Source organism: Terrapene carolina, unplaced genomic scaffold (assembly GCF_002925995.2).
Source record: "Terrapene carolina triunguis isolate 2854851 unplaced genomic scaffold, T_m_triunguis-2.0 Scaffold17, whole genome shotgun sequence".
Lineage (NCBI taxonomy): Eukaryota > Metazoa > Chordata > Testudines > Emydidae > Terrapene > Terrapene triunguis.
Window position 1 is genome coordinate 1272049 of NW_020664368.1, and position 21172 is coordinate 1293220.

Consider the following 21172-nt stretch of genomic DNA (forward strand, 5'->3'; position numbering starts at 1 on the left):
ATCTGCTGGCAATGCCCCTACTTATATAGCCCAAAATGCCGTTAGCCTTCTTGGCAACAAGGGCACACTGTTGACTCATATCCAGCTTCTCGTCCACTGTAACCCCTAGGTCTTTTTCTGCAGAACTGCTGCCTAGCCATTCAGTCCCTAGTCTGTAACAGTGAATAGGATTCTTCCATCCTAAGTGCAGGACTCTGCACTTGTCCTTGTTGAACCTCATCAGGTTTCTTTTGGCCCAATCCTCTAATTTGACTAGGTCCCTCTGTATCCTATCCCTACCCTCCAGTGTATCTACCACTCCTCCCAGTTTAGTGTCATCTGCAAACTTGCTGAGAGTGCAGTCCATGCCATCCTCCAGATCATTAATGAAGATATTGAACAAAACCGGCCCCAGGACCGACCCTTGGGGCACTCCGCTTGAAACCGGCTGCCAACTAGACATTGAGCCATTGATCACTATCTGTTGAGCCCGATGATCTAGCCAGCTTTCTATCCACCTTATAGTCCATTCAGCCAGCCCATACTTTTTTAACTTGCTGGCAAGAATACTGTGGGAGACCATATCAAAAGCTTTGCTAAAGTCAAGATATATCACATCCACTGCTTTTCCCATATCCACAGAGCCAGTTATCTCATCATAGAGGGCAATCAGGTTGGTCAGGCATGACTTGCCCTTGGTGAATCCATGTTAACTGTTCCTGATCACCTTCCTCTCATCCAAGTGCTTCAAAATGGATTCCTTGAGGACCTGCTCCATGATTTTGCCGGGGACTGAATTGAAGCTGAGTGGTCTGTAGTTCCCCGGGTTCTCTTTTTTTCCTTTTTAAAATATAGGCACTATATTTGCCTTTTTCCAATCATCCGGGACCTCCCCCGATCGCCACGAATTTTCAAAGATAATGGCCAAAGGCTATGCAATCACATCAGCCAACTCCCTCAGCACCCTTGGATGCATTAGATCTCGACCCATGGACTTGTGCATGTCCAGCTTTTCTAAATAGTCCTTAACCTGTTCTTTCACCACTAAGGGCTGCTCACCTACTCCCCATGCTGTGTTGCCCAGTGCAGCAGTCTGGGAGCTGCCCTTGCCTGTGAAGACTGAGGGGGGAAAAGCATTGAGTATTTCAGCTTTTCCCACATCATCTGTCACTATGTTGCCTCCCCCATTCAGTAAGCGTCCCAAACTATCTCTGACCTTCTTCTTGTTGCTAACATATCTGTAGAAACCCTTCTTGTTACCCTTCACATCCCTTGCTAGCTGCAACTCCAATTGTGCCTTGGCCTTCCTGATTACACACCTGCATGCTCTAGCAATATTTTTATACTTCTCCCTAGTCATCTGTCCAAATTTCCACTTCCTGTAAAGCTTCCTTTTTGAGTTTAAGCTCAGTAGGTGGGAGATGGGAGAGACAGAGATTGCATGAGGAGCTGTGGGGAATGCGGGACTGACTAGGTAAAGAGACTAAGATAAGAACCTGCTGTGTGTGTGTGTGGGGGGGGTGAATAACAACACTGAGACTGGACAAGGAGCCTGGGGAGAGAAATTGGAACTGGACTGAGAGCCAGTGGGGATGGGGAATGTGGATGATGAGACGAGACTGGAGGCCAGTCTGGGGGAGAGAGACAGCTTAGATGAAGATCTGGGGTGGACTGGAAATGTCTGGGCAAGGAGACTAGAACAGGGAGCCCCGAGGAGTGAGGTAGGGCTTGCTGGACAAGGATTCTGAGACTAGATGAAAAGCCTGAGAAGTAGAGACTGGGAGTGGCTAGATAAGGAGAATGAGACTAAGATGAGAAGCCAGGGGTGGGGAAGAGGCAGGACTGGGACAAGGACCAGTGGGAGAGATGAGGTACTACAGATCACGCTTGGGGGAAAGGGACAGACCAGTCTGGAATAGAAACAAATACTCCAGAGTCTCACCATTCCTCTCCTGTGAATAAGTATTGGTGTAACCCAGTGGCAAAGTGTGCTGGCCCCCTCGAGTACTGCTCCACAGCAGTAGTATGTTATCATCTATCAGTTACTCTATTAGTTCAAATGGCAGAGATCTTTGTGATGGATCCAAAGATTCCAACCCTGCTCATGACCCATGTGGGCCTCAGTACAATGTTTTTCAGTTCGCTTTTTCAAAAACCTAGGAAATTACACAAAAACTATGTTAAGCAAACATTATTAGGCTTGCAAAGTCAAACACTCAAAATTTGGAAATGCCAAAATTAAGGTTGCCAGGGCAACCTTAATTTGGCCTTTATATGTATGTATTATGATACAGTCTAATTACAGGTTGTGTAATACAGGAGGCTGTTGTCTGCAGGCACCCTGCTTCATTTATTGCAGTTGGAAGGTGTGTGGTGAATGAGACAGGGGATTGTAGGAAGAGGAATGATTGTCTCATAGAATCATAGCTGTGCAGGATGGGAAGGGACCTTGAGAGGTCATCCAATCCAATCCCCTGCACTCAGGGAAGGACTACGTAATAACTAGACCATTCCTGACAGGTGTTTGTACAACCTGTTCTTAAAACCTCCAATGATGGAGATTCCACAACCTCCCTAAGCAATTTGTTCAGTGCTTAATTACCCTGACAGTTAGAAAGCTTTTCCTAATGTCCAAACTAAATCTCCCTTTCTGCAATTTAAGCCTATCCTGAGAGGTTAAAAAGAACAATTTTTCTCCCATCTCCTTATAACCATATTTTATGTACTTGAAAATGGTTATCATGCTCCCACTCGGTCTTCTTTTCTCCAGACTAAACAAACCCCATTTTTCAATCTTTCCTCATAGGTCATATTTTTTAGAACTTTAATCATTATTGTTGCTCTTCTCTGGACTTTCTCCAATTTGTCAACATCTTTCCTGAAACATGGCACCCAGAACTGGCCACAATACTCCAGCTGAGGCCTTATCAGCACAGAGTAGAGTGGAAGTGGTTAAGGAAACTGAATGCTGCCCTGGAGAATTTGATTCTACTCCTACCTCTGCGATAGAGTTCCTATGTGATACTGGGCAAATCACTTAAACCAAACTTTTACCAGGTGGTCACTAATTGTGTGTTCCTCATTTTATGGGTGCCCAGAGTGAGACCCTGGGGCTTTATGTGCAGAAGTGCTGAGCACTCACAGCTGCAACTGAAGTCAATGGAAGCTGTGCTTTGAACATACATAGGGCCCTACCAAATTCATGGCCATGAAAAACGCATCACAGAGCATGAAATCTGGACTCCCCCCCCCCCCCCCCCCCCCCCCCCCGGTGAAATCTGGTCTTTTGTGTGCTTTTACCCTACACTATACTGATTTCACCGGGGGGTAGGAGGGAGACCAGCGTTTAACATACTGGGGGTCCTGACCCAAAAGGGAGTTATAGGGGGTGTCACGGTATTACCACCCTTACTTTTGTGCTGCCTTCAGAGCTGGGTGACCAGAGAGTGGCGGCTGTTGGCCAGGCATCCATTTCTGAAGTATCAGGGGGTAGCCATGTTAGTCTGTATCTACAAAGACAACAAGGAGTCTGGTGGCACCTTAAAGACTAACAGATTTATTTGGGCATAAGCTTTCGTGGGTAAAAACCTCACTTCTTCAGGTGAATAGAGTGAAAGTTACAGATGCAGGCATTATATACTGACACATGGAGAGCAGGGAGTTACTTCGCAAGTGGAGAACCTGTGTTGACAGGGCCAATTCAATCAGGGTGGATGTAGTCCACTCCCAATAATAGATGAGGATGTGTCAATTCCAGGAGAGGAAAAGCTGCTTCTGTAATGATCCAGCCACTCCCAGTCCCTATTCAAGCCCAGATGAATGGTGTTAAATTTGCAGATGAATTTTAGTTCTGCTGTTTCTCTTTGAAGTCTGTTTCTGAAGTTTTTTTGTTTAATGATAGTGACTTTTAAATCTGTAATAGAATGACCAGGGAGATTGAAGTGTTCACTTACTGGCTTATGTATGTTACCATTCCTGATGTCCGACTTGTGTCCATTTATTCTTTTGCGGAGGGACTGTCCGGTTTGGCCAATGTACATGGCAGAGGGGCATTGCTGGCACATGATGGCATATATAACATTAGTGGATGTGCAGGTGAATGAGCCCTTGATGGTGTGGCTGATGTGGTTGGGTCCTCTGATGGTGTCGCCAGAGTAGATATGGGGACAGGAAGGTAGCTCCCCGCCAGCAGCAGCACAGAAGTAAGGGTGGCAATACCATACCATGCCATCCTTACTTCTATGCTGCTGCTGGAGGCAGCTCTGCCTTCAGAGATGGGGTCCCAACCAGCATCCACCGCTCTCCAGCTGCCTAGCTCTGAAGACAGCACCACCGCCAGCAGCAGCGCAGAAGTAAGGGTAGCAGTACCGCAACCCCTCGTACAATAACCTTGTGACCTCCCCACAACTCCTTCTTCTCCTACAATAACAACACCATGACATTTCTGATTTAAATAGCTGAAATCATGAAATTTACGATTTTAAAAATCCTATGACCATGAAATTGACCAAAATGGACCGTGAATTTGGTAGGGCCCTAAACATACGTATACTGTGCTATATAATGGTAAGTACTCTGAAAAATCAGGTTCCAGGATCACAAACTGGGCTCCCAAAATTAGTGGATAGTTTTGACTTTAATCTCTTTGTGCCTCAGCTCTCCATCTGCAGAAGAGGGATAATAAATACCCACTCATCTCACAGAAGTGTGGTGAAAAATCAAGTCACCAATGCTTGTGAAACACTCAGATGCTATAGTTCTGAGCATTGTACAAAGCCCCTGAGAAATTTAATACTTCTGACTTCAGAGTAGGATTTGAATAATGTGCAGTAAGTAAAGCCTACAGCCACACACTGAACAATGAGGAGAAAAAAATATTGACTAGCTGCTTATTAGTTGAGTACTGTCCATCCTGTGCACTGAACGAGGCATGGATTCTGTGGGAAAAGTAGTATGTGATCATGTAATTGAGGACTGGACCATAACATATGCACAAGGGAGTTGAATTAAGATTGCACAGGCAACTTTAATTCTGGAATTTCCTAACTTTTGAGTGCTTGACTTTGCAACTGGATTAAGGTTCTTTCAGAGTATTTTTTGTGTGTAATATTAGTATCAACCCATAGATTGGTGCTCTATAAATGAGGATAAGTTTAAATCAGGAATAACTTCCCATTGAAGTCAACTGAGTGACACTAGTATAAAGCAAGATCGGAATGAGATCTTCAGACACAGATGCAGAGATATTTCTAAATCTTGTTGGAATCTTTCCAGGCTCACATTGATTCTTACTATCCCATAAATAACCAGAAAAGTAAAGGAATGATGTTTTTCCAATATCTGAGCTATGCAATTTGCATCTCTTATTAAATCATTGTTGTTTGAAAGTTACATTTTTTTATGTTTAGTTTAATATTAAACTGTAAAAATTCAAGCTGTCTTACAGTTTTACTCTTAATAACAATAAGGAAAATAACTGGTACATACCTCCCTGGGAAAGAAGTGTAAGTCATTGAATGACAGGTTAAGATACACCAAAGTGTCGACTAAAGGTGTAAGGTCTGGAAGGAGAGTCAGGAAATAGGCCTAGAAGACATAAGCAGTAGAAAAGATATAGTAACTAAATAAAAATCAACTTTTTTTATGAAGAGGGAAAAAAACAAGCTAAGAACAAAAAGAACAGGAGTACTTGTGGCACCTTAGAGACTAACAAATTTATTAGAGCATAAGCTTTCGTGGGCTACAACCCACTTCTTTGGAAGCTAAGAACGGGCTCCACCAGGACTTAATTTAAAAGATTTATCATTAAAAAAATAGACAAATCAGCAACATGACTCCATTGCTAGATACATAGAATCATAGAAGTGTAGGACTGGAAGGGACTTTAGGTTATCTAGTCCAATTTCCTGTACTCAAGGCAGGACTAGACTATTCCTGACAGGTGTTTGTCTAACCTGTTCTTAAAATCCTTCAATGACGGAGATTCCACAACCTCCCTAGGCAATTTATTCCAGTGTTTAACTATCCTGACAGTTAGGAAGTTTTTCCTAATGTCCAACCTAAACCTCCCTTACTGCAATTTAAGCCCATTGCTTCTTGTCCTATCCTGAGAGGTTAACAAGAACAATTTTTCTACCTCCTCCTTCTAGTAACCTTTTATGTACTTGAAAACTGTTATCATGTCCCCTCTCAGCCTTCTCTTCTCCAGACTAAACAAACCCCATTTTTTTGAATCTTTCTTCATAGATCATTTTTCTAGAACTTTACTCATTTTTGTTGCTCTCCTCTGCACTTCCTCTAATTTGTCCACATCTCTCCTGAAATGTGGTGCCCAGAACTGGACACAATACTCCAGCTGATGCCTTATCAGCGTGTCTTGCTTACAATATTCCTGCTAATATATCCCAGAATTATGTTTGCTTTTTTGCAACAGTTTTACACTGTTGACTCATATTTAGCTTGTGACTATAAACCCCAGATCCCTTTCCACAGTTCTCCTTTCTATGCAGTCATTTCCCATTTTGTGTGTGTACAACTGATTGTTCCATCGTAAGTGGAGTACTTTGCATTTGTCCTCATTGAATTTCACCCTATTTACTTCAGGCCATTTCTCCAGTTTGTCCAGATCATTTTGAATTTTAATCCTATCTTCCAATGCACTTGCAACCAACCCCTCCCAGTTTGGTATCGTCTTCAAACTTTATAAGTATACTCTTTATGACACTTTCTAAATCACTGATGAAGATGCTGAACAGAGCCAGACCCAGTACCAATCCCTGTGAGTCCCCACTGGATATGCCCTTCCAGCTTGACTGTGATCCACTAATAACTACTCTCTAGGAATGGTTTTCCAACCAGTTATGCACCTACCTTATAACAGCTCCGTCTAGGTTGTATTTCCCTAGTTTGTTTATAAAAAGGTCCTATGAGACAGTATCAAATCACTATGCAAGGAGCATCAAAAGATTTGCCTAGCTGAGGGCCACATTGGCAACTCAAAACTCTGTCTGCCTTGCCTCTCAGCTCCGACTTCCCTCTTGCATCAAATGTAAGCTACTTGTTCCCACTTTCTATGCTCTGCATGGCCTAGTTCCTACTTTTATCTCTTATTATGCCCTCTTTGTACAAAATATACTGGGCTCTTTCCTGTGATCTTCCTAAGGTGCATGGAATGAGTACTCTGGGGCTGTCTAGCTAAATAGGTTCTGGGATGTACACATGATGTTTGCAACTCAGAGCTCCAGAGTCCTAGAAAGTGAAGCTTCTTCTTTTCATTTTTTAAAAGTCCTTTCTTTCAAAGCTAGGGAACCCCATACAAAAATCTATGGTAAAAAAATATGAATTAATGATTTTGACTCAAATCAGGAAATTAAGATACGGTTGCATGCATAATCTTTGTCTACACCCTTGGTATAAATAGTTTGATACAGTATTTAATTACATCATATATTATAATCTCAATACATTAATATACTTTTCTCTACAACCTTACATCTATTTATGTGCAGTAACTATTTCCTTGTAAGCTAGAATTCATGAGTCATTTCTATGAAAGTTACATAGTAAACCATACCTACCTAGCAGATACTACAGATTGAATACAAACTGGGAGCAATAATAAATAGTTGAATAAATATTAAGCATTATTATACTGACAGATCAATTGTCAATGCTTTGACTCAACAGATCCATACATTACATGAAAACAGAAATAATTAAAAACAGTAAGTACATAACAGGGCCGAATTGATGCCAGGCAAGATTCTAGAAACTTTAGACTGTGATGTCTCTGGCCTTCTAGAAAGAGGGTTGGGCACCTTTTCCCACCTTCAGGATCTTGCCACTCCTACTTGCATGGTGCTGAAGCAATCTGATGGCACTACAGGAGGAGAAGAAGCAGCAATGTGTTCAGTCCACTACTGCAGGAGGTGCTGGGAGCCAGTAGATGTCACATAAATCATGAGGTGATTTATGTGAAAATGAGGAGAGACACACAACATAACGGAAGAAGAGTGAGGGTGAAAAGGGGGAGGAAATAGATAATACAGAGGGAGACCAAGGTGAGGCAAGAGAATTAAAAAGGCGCATCTAGAACAACCAAGCTTAAGACTGCTCTAAAATTACTAAACAAATCTTAAATGATTTTAGCCATTTTTAATTTTTAAAAAGTGGCCATATACTGAGAATTTTAATACCAGGTTTCTAGGTGGATTAAGTTAAGAAAGCCAAGTTATGAATCCCAGAGAAACAGTGTTTCTAATTAAAGCAGCAGTTGACCATTAAGGATAGCGATATGGAGAGTGGATGCAGTTGTAATTTTTAAAAGGTATACCTTAAGATTAAGTTCAGTTCTGCTATGCATTATGCAATATAAAACTGCCATTCTGGCCCTGGCCATCAGTTGTTCTTGTTCATCCTGCTCATTTAACAAATTCTGGTACCCAAATCCCTGGATACCCTTTATAGTATCATCATCAAGGGTACGATCAGGTTCTGCGAGTAAAAAATATATGTAGTCAAATACGGAAATAAACATCGAGATTAGGAAATAAAGAATTAAAGCTTCATTATGTAGATCCCAAATTTATAGCCAAATCCTTCCATGCACTGTCAGGCCTTACTCAGGCAAAATTCCCTGATACAAATCAGTATCTTAGCAATGCCTGGGTAAAGACTCCAGAATTTGACCCTTTTAAAGCATTCAAATTTATTCAACTTTTTTTTTTTTGAAGGGTGAGCAGCAGAATGGGTTTCAGCTATTGATAAAAGGGCCTGAGCAGTGACTTTGGATTTGGAGCAGAACTTTCCTAAAGTTTGGGAGCATTTTGTTCAGGTCCATCTGTAGCTTCAACCCACAACAGATGATGTTAAAGAGATTGAAGATTTTGATTCTGTTTAGATAAACCATTAAAGCCTACATTTTCAGAAGTGGCAATTGATTCTGAGGGTTTTAATTCTGGGAAGCTCAAACCATGGCACAAGCTTGGGATGAATTTCAGGTTTGGTTACAAAAGCTTTCTACCACTCTTACTGTTAACAGCCCAAATGGATTCCTCACTCAGTAGTTTAAGACCTTACAATCCAAAAGTCCAACAGAGTGAAAAGCTTTGTCTCTGAATTTCCTTCCTGTCTTGGTTTTATTGTAATTGTACATTTCTATTATTTATTATTATAATGTCCATTTCATTCTCCCCTTAAAAATGGCATGCAGTATTGGGAGTTGATAGTAGGACTGCTCTTCATCTTTTATATTGCCATTACAAAACTGCCACTACAGTGCTGTACATAGTTTATTTCATACACGTAATGTATATATTTTGCCCCTACCTGAATAAGACTCTTTTTTGCTCTGTCCATGAGTGTACAGCTTTATATTGTCCATAAAAGATCCTTTTCCTTCGTCACCTTCTTCTAAAATCTGTTCCAATGAGTTAGATTTTCTCATTTTCTCCTCCAAAGCCATTTCTGAAAAAAGTTGGGAGTGGTGGTAGAAGAGGTATGTGAGAAATGTATTAACTTAGTCAGACTACCCCATTTCTCATTTACACAAAGCACCATTTACACAGCTCTGGCAGCATAAACGGACCAGCAAGTCAGTGTTTACTTTTAAGGCCCCTTTACATTACCAGAGCAGCATAAAGGGACATAGTGTAAATGACCACCAGGGAACGGAATTTCTTATCATAGAGAAGCTTGCATGTCTCATAGGACAGCTATCTGCAATTCCTGATGCACTATTTCGCTAGTATTCCTAGCAGTCATTTAAAAAAAACCCTATACCTATATTCAGGGCCGGCTCCAGGGTTTTTGCCGCCCCAAGCGGCACAAAAAAAAAAAAAAGCTGCGATCGCGATCAGCGGCGGCAATTCGGCGGAAGGTCCTTAACTCCGAGCAGGAGTGAGGGACCGTCCGCCGAATTGCCGCCGAATAGCTGGACGTGCCGTCCCTCTCTGGAGTGGCTGCCCCAAGCACCTGCTTGGCAAGCTGATGCCTGGAGCCGGCCCTGCCTATATTCCCACTAAAATTCACTGTAGGCTTATCTTAGAGTTAAGATTGATGCACTGTATTTCCAGCCAATGCAAACCATAAGAAGAAAGGAAATATGCATCTATGTCATCAACAGCCCATCTGCACTCCACTCATCAGTTCCCTTTCTCAACCTCAGCTCCCTCCCTTCCACCAACCACAATTCACTTATCTCCACCCATTTTGAACAACCAATGTGCAGCCTCAACACCACAACCACATTAATGGTTGTGTTCATATGATTAAATATAGAGTTGGTGTGGTTTCATGTTCCATTTTACATAATTCTATACATAGTTTTGTACTGGGGTGTGTAAAAGAGATAGAGGGCAAGATTGCAAATGGTGGCTGCAAACTATGTTTTTATGTAACATTCAGGAAATGTTATATAAATGGGTGATTTATCTGGTTGGTGATGGGCCCAAATTTGGAAGCAATTTTAATGTAAAAATAACAGAATTGAAATATGCACATGTGTCGGCTGGTGTGTTGTATTTACAGTGGGAGTTGAGTGCCTATTTGTTCAGGATGAGGGTGGAGATATATATTAATATTGACAGTTCTGAACTATAGATTGTGCAATCAATTTAACGACAAAATGCCATAACTATCTAGTTATAGTGTGTATTCATTTTAACGTTCCATGCAACCCTTGAAATAAGTGTCTCTCTAAGAAATATTTTAAGAAAATAATGGGTGAATATTGCCTACTCAACTTTTTTCTACTCATCACCCTTCTCCAGAAAAAATACATTAAAAATGTTTACAATATTTCAGGTCATAAAAGGCCAAGCCTGTAAATTAGCACAGAGAAATAACAGAACTGGACTGTCTGACCAGTCCTAGAATCAGGTCAGATTCTTACATTTTCATTAGCAAACAGAAATTACATTTAGTGACAGTTAAGGCTTGCTTACTTCCCCTTTGTGAATCACTACTAATTTAGCTACAGGAATAATTGCTCACCCCTTTCTAGACCAGGCATCAGAGGAGACTAGACACACTTTCACAGTGAGTTACCCACCTATTTAGTAGTTAATATAAAATTGGTGAGTGGGAATCACCAGTTGATTCTATCCCTGGCTCTCGGAGAGGAGTGCAGTTTACAGTGGTGAAAGATAGGCTAACCAAAACTAGGTTAGTTGCTCTAAAAGGTCATAGCACAGTGGCTAAACTTGGGATTGTGTATGCCATAAACTTGGCTTTTAGGCCACCAGTGATTTCACAGTAAGCCCTACCTCTTGGCATGTTATTTATCGTTGAATTAAAATTCAGTGGGTTTGCTTTGGCACACATTTTCTGTTACAGCTGAAGAGGTATAAAATATAGATGAACAATACCGATGTATAACTGATATTCTAGGAATCAGCACGTGAGGATTAACAATCTGGACAAAAGATAGGTCCCAGAGAGTTGCAGAGTTTTTGCAAAAGGGATGCAAAGAAGAGTGAGGCAATCCAGGGAGGCAGTGGAAGAAGGAATCATAAGAAAGGGTAATTTTATTATTATTCTCTATCAATTCATTTTTCATCACAACATCATGAAAAATTCAAACAATGCTCAAAGTTTATATTCTATGTTTTGGTTTTTGCCTATTTTTTGCCTATTCAATGACATATTTTATATATATATATATATATATATATATATATATATATATATATATATATATAAAAGGTTAAAAGTTATGCTGTAACACAATCTTAACTGTAGCACAGGCCCTGCTGTACCATAATTTTATCAAACATTATTTACTTAGAGGTAGAAAATTGGAAGAAATATGGTTCTCTAGTGCCTGTCTCTCCTGGGAGCAAAGGAAGTTGATTGTGGGGGATACACTCATCTTCTCCTAATCAAAGATCTCTGCTTAGTGCTTTAGGCTTGGAGGAAAGCCATAACAACCCAAGATCCCTGGTAACATGGGGCCTGATCCTGCAAACCATTACTCTCCCGTGTGTAGTCAATGGGGCCATCTACATGAATAAAGACTACTTGCATGGCAACAAGCCTTTGCAGGAATGACCCCATATTGTTGCCTTGATTTATCAACCTGTTCAACCCTGTGCACATAAGCAAAAACCACTATGGTTAGAAAGCCCAATCCATTCTTTGCCCAGAAATACCATCAGAGTCCTACTGAAGCCAGTGGGCCCAATTCACTGTTGTCCTGCACTTTATGTAGTCATTTAGACCTAGATTCTTAAAGGTATTTAGATGCTGCTGTACTCAGGAGCCTAAATCTTATTCTCACTTAAGAGCCAAAATCCTACTTACTGGCAATGGGATTTAGGCTCTTCAGTGCCTAAATCACTTCTGAAAATAAGATTAAGGCTCCTATATCAATTAGGCAATGCAACGCTGAACTCAGCAACACCTAAATACCTTTAAAAATCTGGGCCTTACACTAGTACAAATGATTGCAAAATGATAGTAAACCAGAATATTAGGATTTTACACTCATTTAAATGACTACACAAGATGCAGGGCTACAATGAACTGGGCCTAGAAGGACTCTGTGCAGGTGTTAGGACCATCTTTCATGGATCCCGTTGCAGGATTAGGGGCCAGTTTTCAAAGTCTCAAGCAACGGGGCTTTAAACACTTTCCTTATATTATTAAGTATTTTAAGATATTCTTAGTATAAATTGTTACCTGTTGTTAACGTTTTTAAAAATAAAGTTAGTTTAGTTATTACTAGCTACAATTTTGCACTTTCTAGTTCTTAAATGATGATGTAAAATTCTCACAAACAGACAAATGGCAAAGTTTTTTTCCTGTAAAGGAGGCCTATTTTGGAAATGCTTTCAGTAAAAATCATGCACAGACAAAAGTGAATTAGAACACTTGACAATGTAAAATATAGTACCTATGATACTCTGTCTCTCAGGCTTTCTTTGTGAAATTACTGGGAACTCCTCATTATTGGACAATACCGTTGTGTTAACTTCAGTCTGTATGCTCTTTCTCACTTTATTGGTCAACTGGGTACTGAGTTTTTGATAGTTACAGCGAGAAACAACTGGCTTGCTAAAGGTTGCCATCACAGGTGATGGGTGAGAAGAGGACACTGCAGCTAAGCTCCCAAAGGTAAACTCTGGTAAAGTAAAATAAGCAGGCTCATCCTTCGGTAAACCAAGAAGCTGCATGCGAAAGGATTTACGACGTTTGTGTAATGGGAAGCTGGAGGGACCACTAGGAGTTGGAGCTATAATAATATCTTTTTTAAGAATTTGATCAGGAAAAAGATTTTGGACTTTGAGTTGGACTGATGTTCGACTGCTTGAATAATAGCCAGAAAGAGTAATTCTATCCTTGTCAGTTGTGCTTGCTGCAGCAGCAATGTCTGGTAAAGACCAATAAACAGAGTCACTCTCCTCGGGGGGAGCTAGAACCTCCATGTCAGAGGATCTACCATCTTTCTGCGATGGGCAGCCAGCAGGTGTACAAAAATAAGGAGCAGTAAGAGTCAACTCCTTTTTTAGATTTTGATCAAGAAGGACGTGTGTATCTTTGGGATGGACTTGTGTTTGACCACTAGAATTTTGGTCAAGAAGGAGATGTGCATCTTTGGGCTGGACTTGTGTTTGACCACTGAAATAACTACTGGAAAAAATATTACTGTCTTCCTCATTTGTGCTTCTTATCACTCCAGGTCGGTCTTTTCCAGGAATCCTGTCTGGAGAACACAAAAGAAAGAAAAGTGAGGATACATATATAACTAGGCATACATTTCACACCTTTTCCAAAGAAATTTTGTTAATGGCTCGAACTGGTTGCTTCAGAGAGAATTTCCCCTAAACTGAGTAAACACACAAAAATAATAATTTAAAAAAATCAACCCTACTGCATCACAAAATGTTTTACTTTGTACATTTATTTGACAGATATAATTTAATTTTAAACAAAGTAAACAACACCGAATGATCTGTAGTAATTTTGTAAACATGTGAGTAAGTGTTAGACATCTATATTTAGAATGCTTACAATGAGCCACACAGATTAGTGAAAAACTAATTACTGAGCTCGGCGCCGTATTATTGCCTAGGCCGACAAGGCCTAGGCCTAGGGCGGCAAATTTTCAGGGGCGGAAGCTTCCTTCCGCGCCCCGTCCCCCTGCTCCAGCTCACCTCTGCCTCCTCTGCAAGCGCGCCGCGGCGTCCTGTTTCTCTCCCCTCCCAGCGCTTGTGCTGCGAAATAGCTGTTTCGCGGGGCAAGGAGGGAGGGGGGAGGAGGGGGAACGCCACGCGCTGGGGGAAGAGGTGGGGCCGGGGGCGGGGATTTGGGGAAGGGATCCAATAGGGGAAGGGAGGGGGCGGCTTTGGGGTGGGGACTTTGGGGAGGGGGTTGGAATGGGGGCGGGAAAAGGGCGGAGTCGGGGCGGGGCCAGGGCCGCAATTATTTCCCGGCCTAGGGGCGGCAAAATTATTAATCCGCCACTGACTGAGGTTCTACTGCACATAAAACTTGATTATTGTGATAGTTCTGAGAGTGCTGAATCAAAGATTAGGGTCCCACTGTGTGAGGCACTGGACACACATAACAAAAAGGCAGTCCTTGCTGCAAGAAGCTTGCAGGGGCTCTCTCTGGGGCAGTGTTCCTCCACAGAACCCTACCATGGGGCTGTGACTGAGAGCCACAATTTAATCCTTTATGAAGTGTGTTGCTCCAAAGAACAATATATACCACCTTGAACAAGAAGAAGCAAATTAAATTAATGTCCACTGGTTAAATTACCAAATGGCTGATTTGTTAATTTACCAACAAATAATTTCAAACTATTAGCCAGTCATAAACTGACATATTTAGTTTCTAATAATGGTCACTTGGACTAACATCCATCCCATTATGAAGGACCCACATAAGGCTCTCTATACCATCTAGGCCCCATGATAGCCATGCTTGTGGGGAGTGGAGGCTCAGGCAGAAGCAACCATTCAGGGGGCTTCCACATCCCCTAAACACCATGATGTGGGCTCTGTGCCGGCTTCAACTAGGATGATGCAGATGAGACCAGCATGATAAGCCTGTGAGAAGACACTTAAATGGTGAATATAGGGTCCAGTGCCAAAAATCTCCATAGAAGGGCTGCAGAGGAGCTGCAGCCTTTTTTCCAGGCCACCAGCTAGAAGAGCAGTCACATAGGATTCCCTGTGTATTGTCTGGATTAGTGCCCTACCTTCCTGGGAATAGGTTCATCTTATTCTTAAGGAGTGAACTGGTCTCATACTTGATGAAACACAGAACCAGTGTGTTCTCCAAGGTGATCATATTACCATTACTGAAAAGCTGGATTCTGATCAATGGTCACTCCACTTTATAAACATCCATCAAATGTAATGGCTGCATTTTGTGTTGCGTGAAGTGATCCTTGAATGTACTTTATTGTGCAGCACTTTGATTCTTGTCAGGGTACTGTATAAATCTATACTTTCTAAACAGCATTCATCACTAATCGTATGTTATAATAGAAAAAAGCCATTGCAACAGAACATTGTCTCTGGATAAAAGGTTTATCATTTTAAATAGTTTTAAATCAGTGGAGCAGAGCTCTGGTATTGAGCCAGAAATATTTAGATACATTTTGGATGGTGCCAGACTGGAAATGTGTTGTACGGACATAGATGGAAAATTTCACCAACAACTTTAACTAATCCGCTAATGAACTTAATAATATCAAGAGAACAAGAACTGCAGCTTCTTACTTCACTCACTGAGATTTCCCTTCTTACTTATTTTTTACCATACCATTATAATGTTATGAGTATTCTTTATCAATTAGTGAAATAATAAATGATAACCGGAATTAGTATGATAACAAACACACTACAAGTGACACCATATTAATAAAACAATATCATAATATTAATGTTAAGAAATTTCAAATTAGTTATGCATATCAAATACTATGAAAAAATTGTTTTCAGAACTTTTTCCTTTAGTTTACTTATTGATTATGTTCAGATTTAATAGTTTTATCTATTTAAGTAGTTTTACATATAGGTCATAGTATCGCAGCAGTTAGAGACAGAAAAGACCTAGTAGGATATCTTTTCCATGTCCCTGCCAAGGCAGGATTGTTCTTTTACAGTGCTAGTTTATTTTAACATATTGTCCAGTATAAAGTACTGATCCTATATCAGAATCTGCACAGCAGACTCTTGTGGGAGCACAAGTTTGACTGAAGTCAATGGGACTGTTCAGGAGTAAGAGCCCTTCTGCAAGACTCAGTTGTAGGATCAGGACCTAATTTTTAAAAAGTCTCAAGCTGTGGAGTTTTCAGCTCTTTCTTTGAACTATTAGTTACATAAAATATTCCTACTATCAATTGTTATTGGCTGTTAACTCTATCTTTAAAGTTAGTATTTAATTATTAGTTACTAGTAGGGCTGTCGATTAATCGCAGTTAACTCGCGCGATTAAAATTAGCTGTGATTAAAAAGATTAATCACATTGTTAAACAATAGAATACCAATTGAAATGTATTAAATATTTTGGATGTTTTTCTACATTTTCAAATATATTGATTTCTATTACAACACAGAATACAAAGTGTACAGTTCTCACTTTATCTTATTATTTTTGATTACAAATATTTGCACTGTAAAAATGATAAACAAAAGAAATAGTATTTTTCAATTCACCTCAGACAACTACTGAAGTGCACTCTCTTTATCGTGAAAGCGTAACTTACAAATGTTTTTTTTGTTACATAACTGTACTCAAAACCAAACATTGTAAAACTGTAGAGCCAACAAGTCCACTTAGTCCTACTTCTTGTTCAGCCAATTGCTAAGACAAACAAGTTTGTTTACATTTACGGGAGATACTGCTGCCTGCTTCTTATTTACATTGTCACCTGAAAGTGAGAACAGGCACGCATTCTCATGGCACTTTTGTAGCCGGCGTTGCAAAGTATTTACGGGCCAGATATGCTAAACATTCATATGCCCCTTCATGCTTCAGCCACCATTCCAGAGGACAAGCTTCCATGCTGATGACGCTTGTTAAAAAAATAATGTGTCAATTAAATTTGTGACTGAACTCCTTGGGGGAGAATTGTATGTCTCCTGTTCTGTTTTACCTGCATTCTGCCATATATTTCATGTTATAGCAGTCTCGGATGATGACCCAGCATATGTTCGTTTTAAGAACACTTTCACAGCAGATTTGACAAAACGCAAAGAAGGTACCAATGTGAGATTTCTAAAGATAGATACAGCACTCGACCCAAGGTTTAAGAATCTGAAGTGCATTCCAAAATCTGAGAGGGATGAGGTGTGGAGAATGCTTTCAGATGTCTTAAAAGAACAATACTCTGATGCGGAAACTACAGAACCCGAACCACCAATAAAAAAAATCAACCTTCTGCTGGTGGCATCTGACTCAGATGATGAAAATGAACATGCGTCGGTCCGCTCTGCTTTGGATCGTTATCGAGCAGAACCCATCATTAGCATGGAAGCATGTCCTCTGGAATGGTGGTTGAAGCATTGAGGGACATATGAATCTTTAGTGGGCCTGGCACATAAATATCTTGCGATGCTGGCTACAACAGTGCCATGCGAATGCCTGTTCTCACTTTCAGGTGACATTGTAAACATGATGTGGGCAGGATTATCTCCTGCAAATTGTAACCAAACTTGTTTGTCTGAGCGATTGGCTGAAGTAGGACTGAGTGGACTTGTAGGTTCTAAAGTTTTACATTGTTTTATTTTTGAATAAATTATTTTTTGTACATAAGTCTACATTTGTAAGTTCAACTTTCATGATAAAGAGATTGCACTACGGTATTTGTATTAGATGAGTTGAAATATACTATTTCTTTTGTTTTTTACAGTGCAAATATTTGTAATCAAAAATAAATATAAAGTGAGCACTGTAAACTTTGTATTCTGTGTTGTAACTGAAATCAATATATTTGGAAATATAGAAAACATCCAAAAATATGTAAATGGTATTCTATTATTGTTTAACAGTGCGATTAATCACGATTAATTTTTTTAATCGTGTGATTAATCGCAATTAAGTTTTTTAAATCGCTTGACAGCCCTAGTTACTAGCTATTGCTAAATAAATGGCGAAGTGCATTTTTGCATCTTCTAGGTCACATATAGCATGCGAAATGTACAGACATTTCTGAACTGTATTGTATCATCAGTTATATCAGTTTTTAAGCAGAACTCCCCATTGTCTTCAAAGGCAACATGACCCTACATGTATATATGCAAGTGCTTACTTATGCAGCTGTACACCAGGAGGGATGGGACCATCTGCAAATGGCCTTAATCTGAATCACAATTGTACCTCCCTATATCTTTACCTTTGTTCCTGACTCCATCCTCTCTAATCTCTCTCAGCATCTTCTTTATCTCTTGCTACACCTTTTTCTTTGTCATTTGGTAACTGACCCTCATAGTGACAGGCCTTGGTTGGATCATAACATAAGCCTTCATCATGGCGTTAGGGAAATTAGTTATAGCCTGGTGTCTGATAATGGATACTTGTGTTCTATTCCTGATCCCAGAGTTTTGCCATTAACTTCAATACATGCAAGAAAGAGCCTTATATATCCTGAATTCTAATTATAAATTTATTTTTAATAACATTGGTTTGTTCTGGGATTAGAGGGGAGACCATGTGAAACCAAGCATTTATTTTGTCACAGATTAAAGATTTTTTAACAAGTTATCTCAGCACTAACTGTAGTTTTGGGTCATTTCAGTTAATGTATGAACTTATGATATGTTGAATGTATGAAACCATCAGCAAGTGTTTTAAGTTAAATCCACAACAGCACTGGAGCAGTTTCCATTCCCCACCCTGATGCTAATGGTGACTATAGGGCCAAACCAGCTTCAGCACAAATTGGAGCAGCCTAGGAACTGCTCTAACTTGCACCCCCATTTAATGCCCCCAAGAGCCCATTACATAAAGGACAGCTGAAACACAGCATGCTCTGGTCCTGCCTGCTCCAGTTCTTTTAAACCCTCCCCATTGTCTGTGTCATGGGATACCTGAAGCAAGTGGCATAGAGCCAGCTACATTGGCTTTATGCCACCTGGCATGTGGCAACTTCCCAACAAATTGGAATACTCAGGGGCAGCTTTCTGACTGTTCCGCACTGCCTGAGCAGTGAAAAGCAGTTGAAAGAAAAAGGAGTCTGAGCTACTATCTCTTTAATTTTATCTTAAAATGGCTACCAATTTAAAGCCCTGATTCCGGGAAGCACCCATATTCAGGAAGGGCATTTGAGCCCACGCTTAATTTTAAGTGGGTAATTTAAGTCTCACTGAAGTCAATGGGACATAAGAACATGCTTTTAAGTTAAGTACTTTCCTTAATAGAAATGGAGGTAAGCATGTGCTTAGTACCTTCCTGAATTGAGGCCTAAGGTAGGGCCCCGATGCGATCTTCTCTTGTTCTCTTTATGTTGCTGCACGGGGTGCTAATTAATCAATACTCTATTCTGCAAGTTAAGTAGTTAGTAAACTTTTTGTACAGCTGCATCTTGAAGTCAGTTCAGTGGGACAAGAGACTGTATGGGTCTTCTTCATACTTAATCCCACACTCTCATTCAAAAGCCAGGATAGCAATCTCAAATTTTATCAAGTGCTGGCGTTCCTTTGGGTTGTGAACACATGCAACGATCATCTTCCAGTCATATTCACACAGCATTACACCTCCAGCGCCAATCTTTGTTGTCACAGTGCAGTCTCATTGAGGAATTATTCCGGTTTGATTTATTATTTGCTGAATAATGATAGCAACTATATAGTGTTTAAATGAATGCTTAAATTGATTAATACACATTCTTTCAATATTGTCTGCAAAGAATATGTAAATCTTGGAACTATGCATTGTGAAGACTATCTGTTATTAGTACTGCTTACGTTTATAGGTGTTCTCCCTTGGCATAGGCAGTTCAGGTAGCAGCTTTGGAGGCAGAGGCCTACGAAGTAGTTTTGGTTGCTCAAGCATTTTCGGCCTAATAATTATTCTTGCTGGACAACTGAGGAGGATTCAAAAGTTTGAAAATTCTAGATATAAGGCAAACAAAAGAAAAATCATCTCTGGATTTATGTATTGACTTGTAAATGTCTGCCCAGATATAGTCGCTGTTAGAAAACACCAGTATAAATGGATGAAAATGTTTACTTAGTAACTAATTTGACAATTTGCTAATTATCAGCAGCGTTTTTGGAAGCTAAAAGGTAACATTATTAAAAAATAATCTAGCTGTTCTGTTAATTTAGGTTTGGAATACTCATATTAGAGAATGACGTATGACACCGTTGTTATAAAAGTGAGGCAGTGGTTGGTTCTGTCTCTAAGAAGCAAAGGGTGAAAAAAAGGAAACCTAATTTTCGCTGCATGAAACTTTTGGAAAGTTCACAAAAAGCAGCATTTCTAAACATGGATAAACAGATGTATAGTTAATAATAAAAATTCAATTTTAAATTGGTATTTCTTAATGCTGTGGGTAACAGTTAATTCTTCTGATTTAGTGAAGCAGCTGGGCATAAGCATATTATACTTGTGTTCCATGCTTCAAATTGGCTTCTCATCTGCTTCAGCATGTTTTCAAGACCATGGATTTTAATTTATAAAAGTTTAATTTTAATCTGTTTTAAGTGCACCGTAAATTGCTATTATAAAATATGTATGTGGTGGTGTACAGTACATGAAAACAGAGATAGCCTCTGTCCTAAGAAATGTGTCTATCCTGTAGATTTTTGGAGATGCAACACATTGGTGAGGATGATTTTATTTTTTTGTTTGTAATTTATAAACTCACTCTTTAGTAGGGTTACCATATTCAAACATTTAAAAAAGAGGACACTCCACGGGGCCCCGGTCCTGCCCCCAGCCCCACCCCAACCCCGCCCCTTCCCCACCCCCAGCCCCACCCCGGCCCCGCCCAACTCCGCCCCTTCCCCACCTCCATTCCAACCCTTTCCCCAAAGTCCCTGCCCCAACTCTGCCCCCTCCTCTGAGCACCCCACATTCCCCCTCCTCCCTCCCGCTCTGATCTTGGTTGGGGGTTGCTAAGTGCTTCCCTGCTCCCCACTCGCCCTGCAGCCCCTGCACTCCCCCGCCCCTGCAGCCTCTGCGCCCCCCACCTGCCCTGCCCCTGCGCCCCCCTGCCCCTGCAGCCTCTATGCCCCTG

At 40.5% G+C, this 21172-nt stretch overlaps 1 protein-coding gene across 1 annotated transcript in view; it reads right to left on the reverse strand.

Moving 5' to 3' along the window:
- LOC113408109 (leucine-rich repeat-containing protein 63-like) overlaps window positions 1-19983 on the reverse strand; it is a 47430-nt gene extending 27447 nt beyond the window's left edge. Inside the window, 7 exon segments of the mRNA XM_026660612.1 lie at window positions 5005-5040; window positions 5457-5565; window positions 8312-8472; window positions 9307-9444; window positions 12872-13507; window positions 13565-13681; window positions 19896-19983. Coding sequence (XP_026516397.1) covers window positions 5005-5040; window positions 5457-5565; window positions 8312-8472; window positions 9307-9444; window positions 12872-13507; window positions 13565-13681; window positions 19896-19983 — 1285 coding nt within the window.
- Between the last annotated feature and the right edge of the window lie 1189 nt (window positions 19984-21172).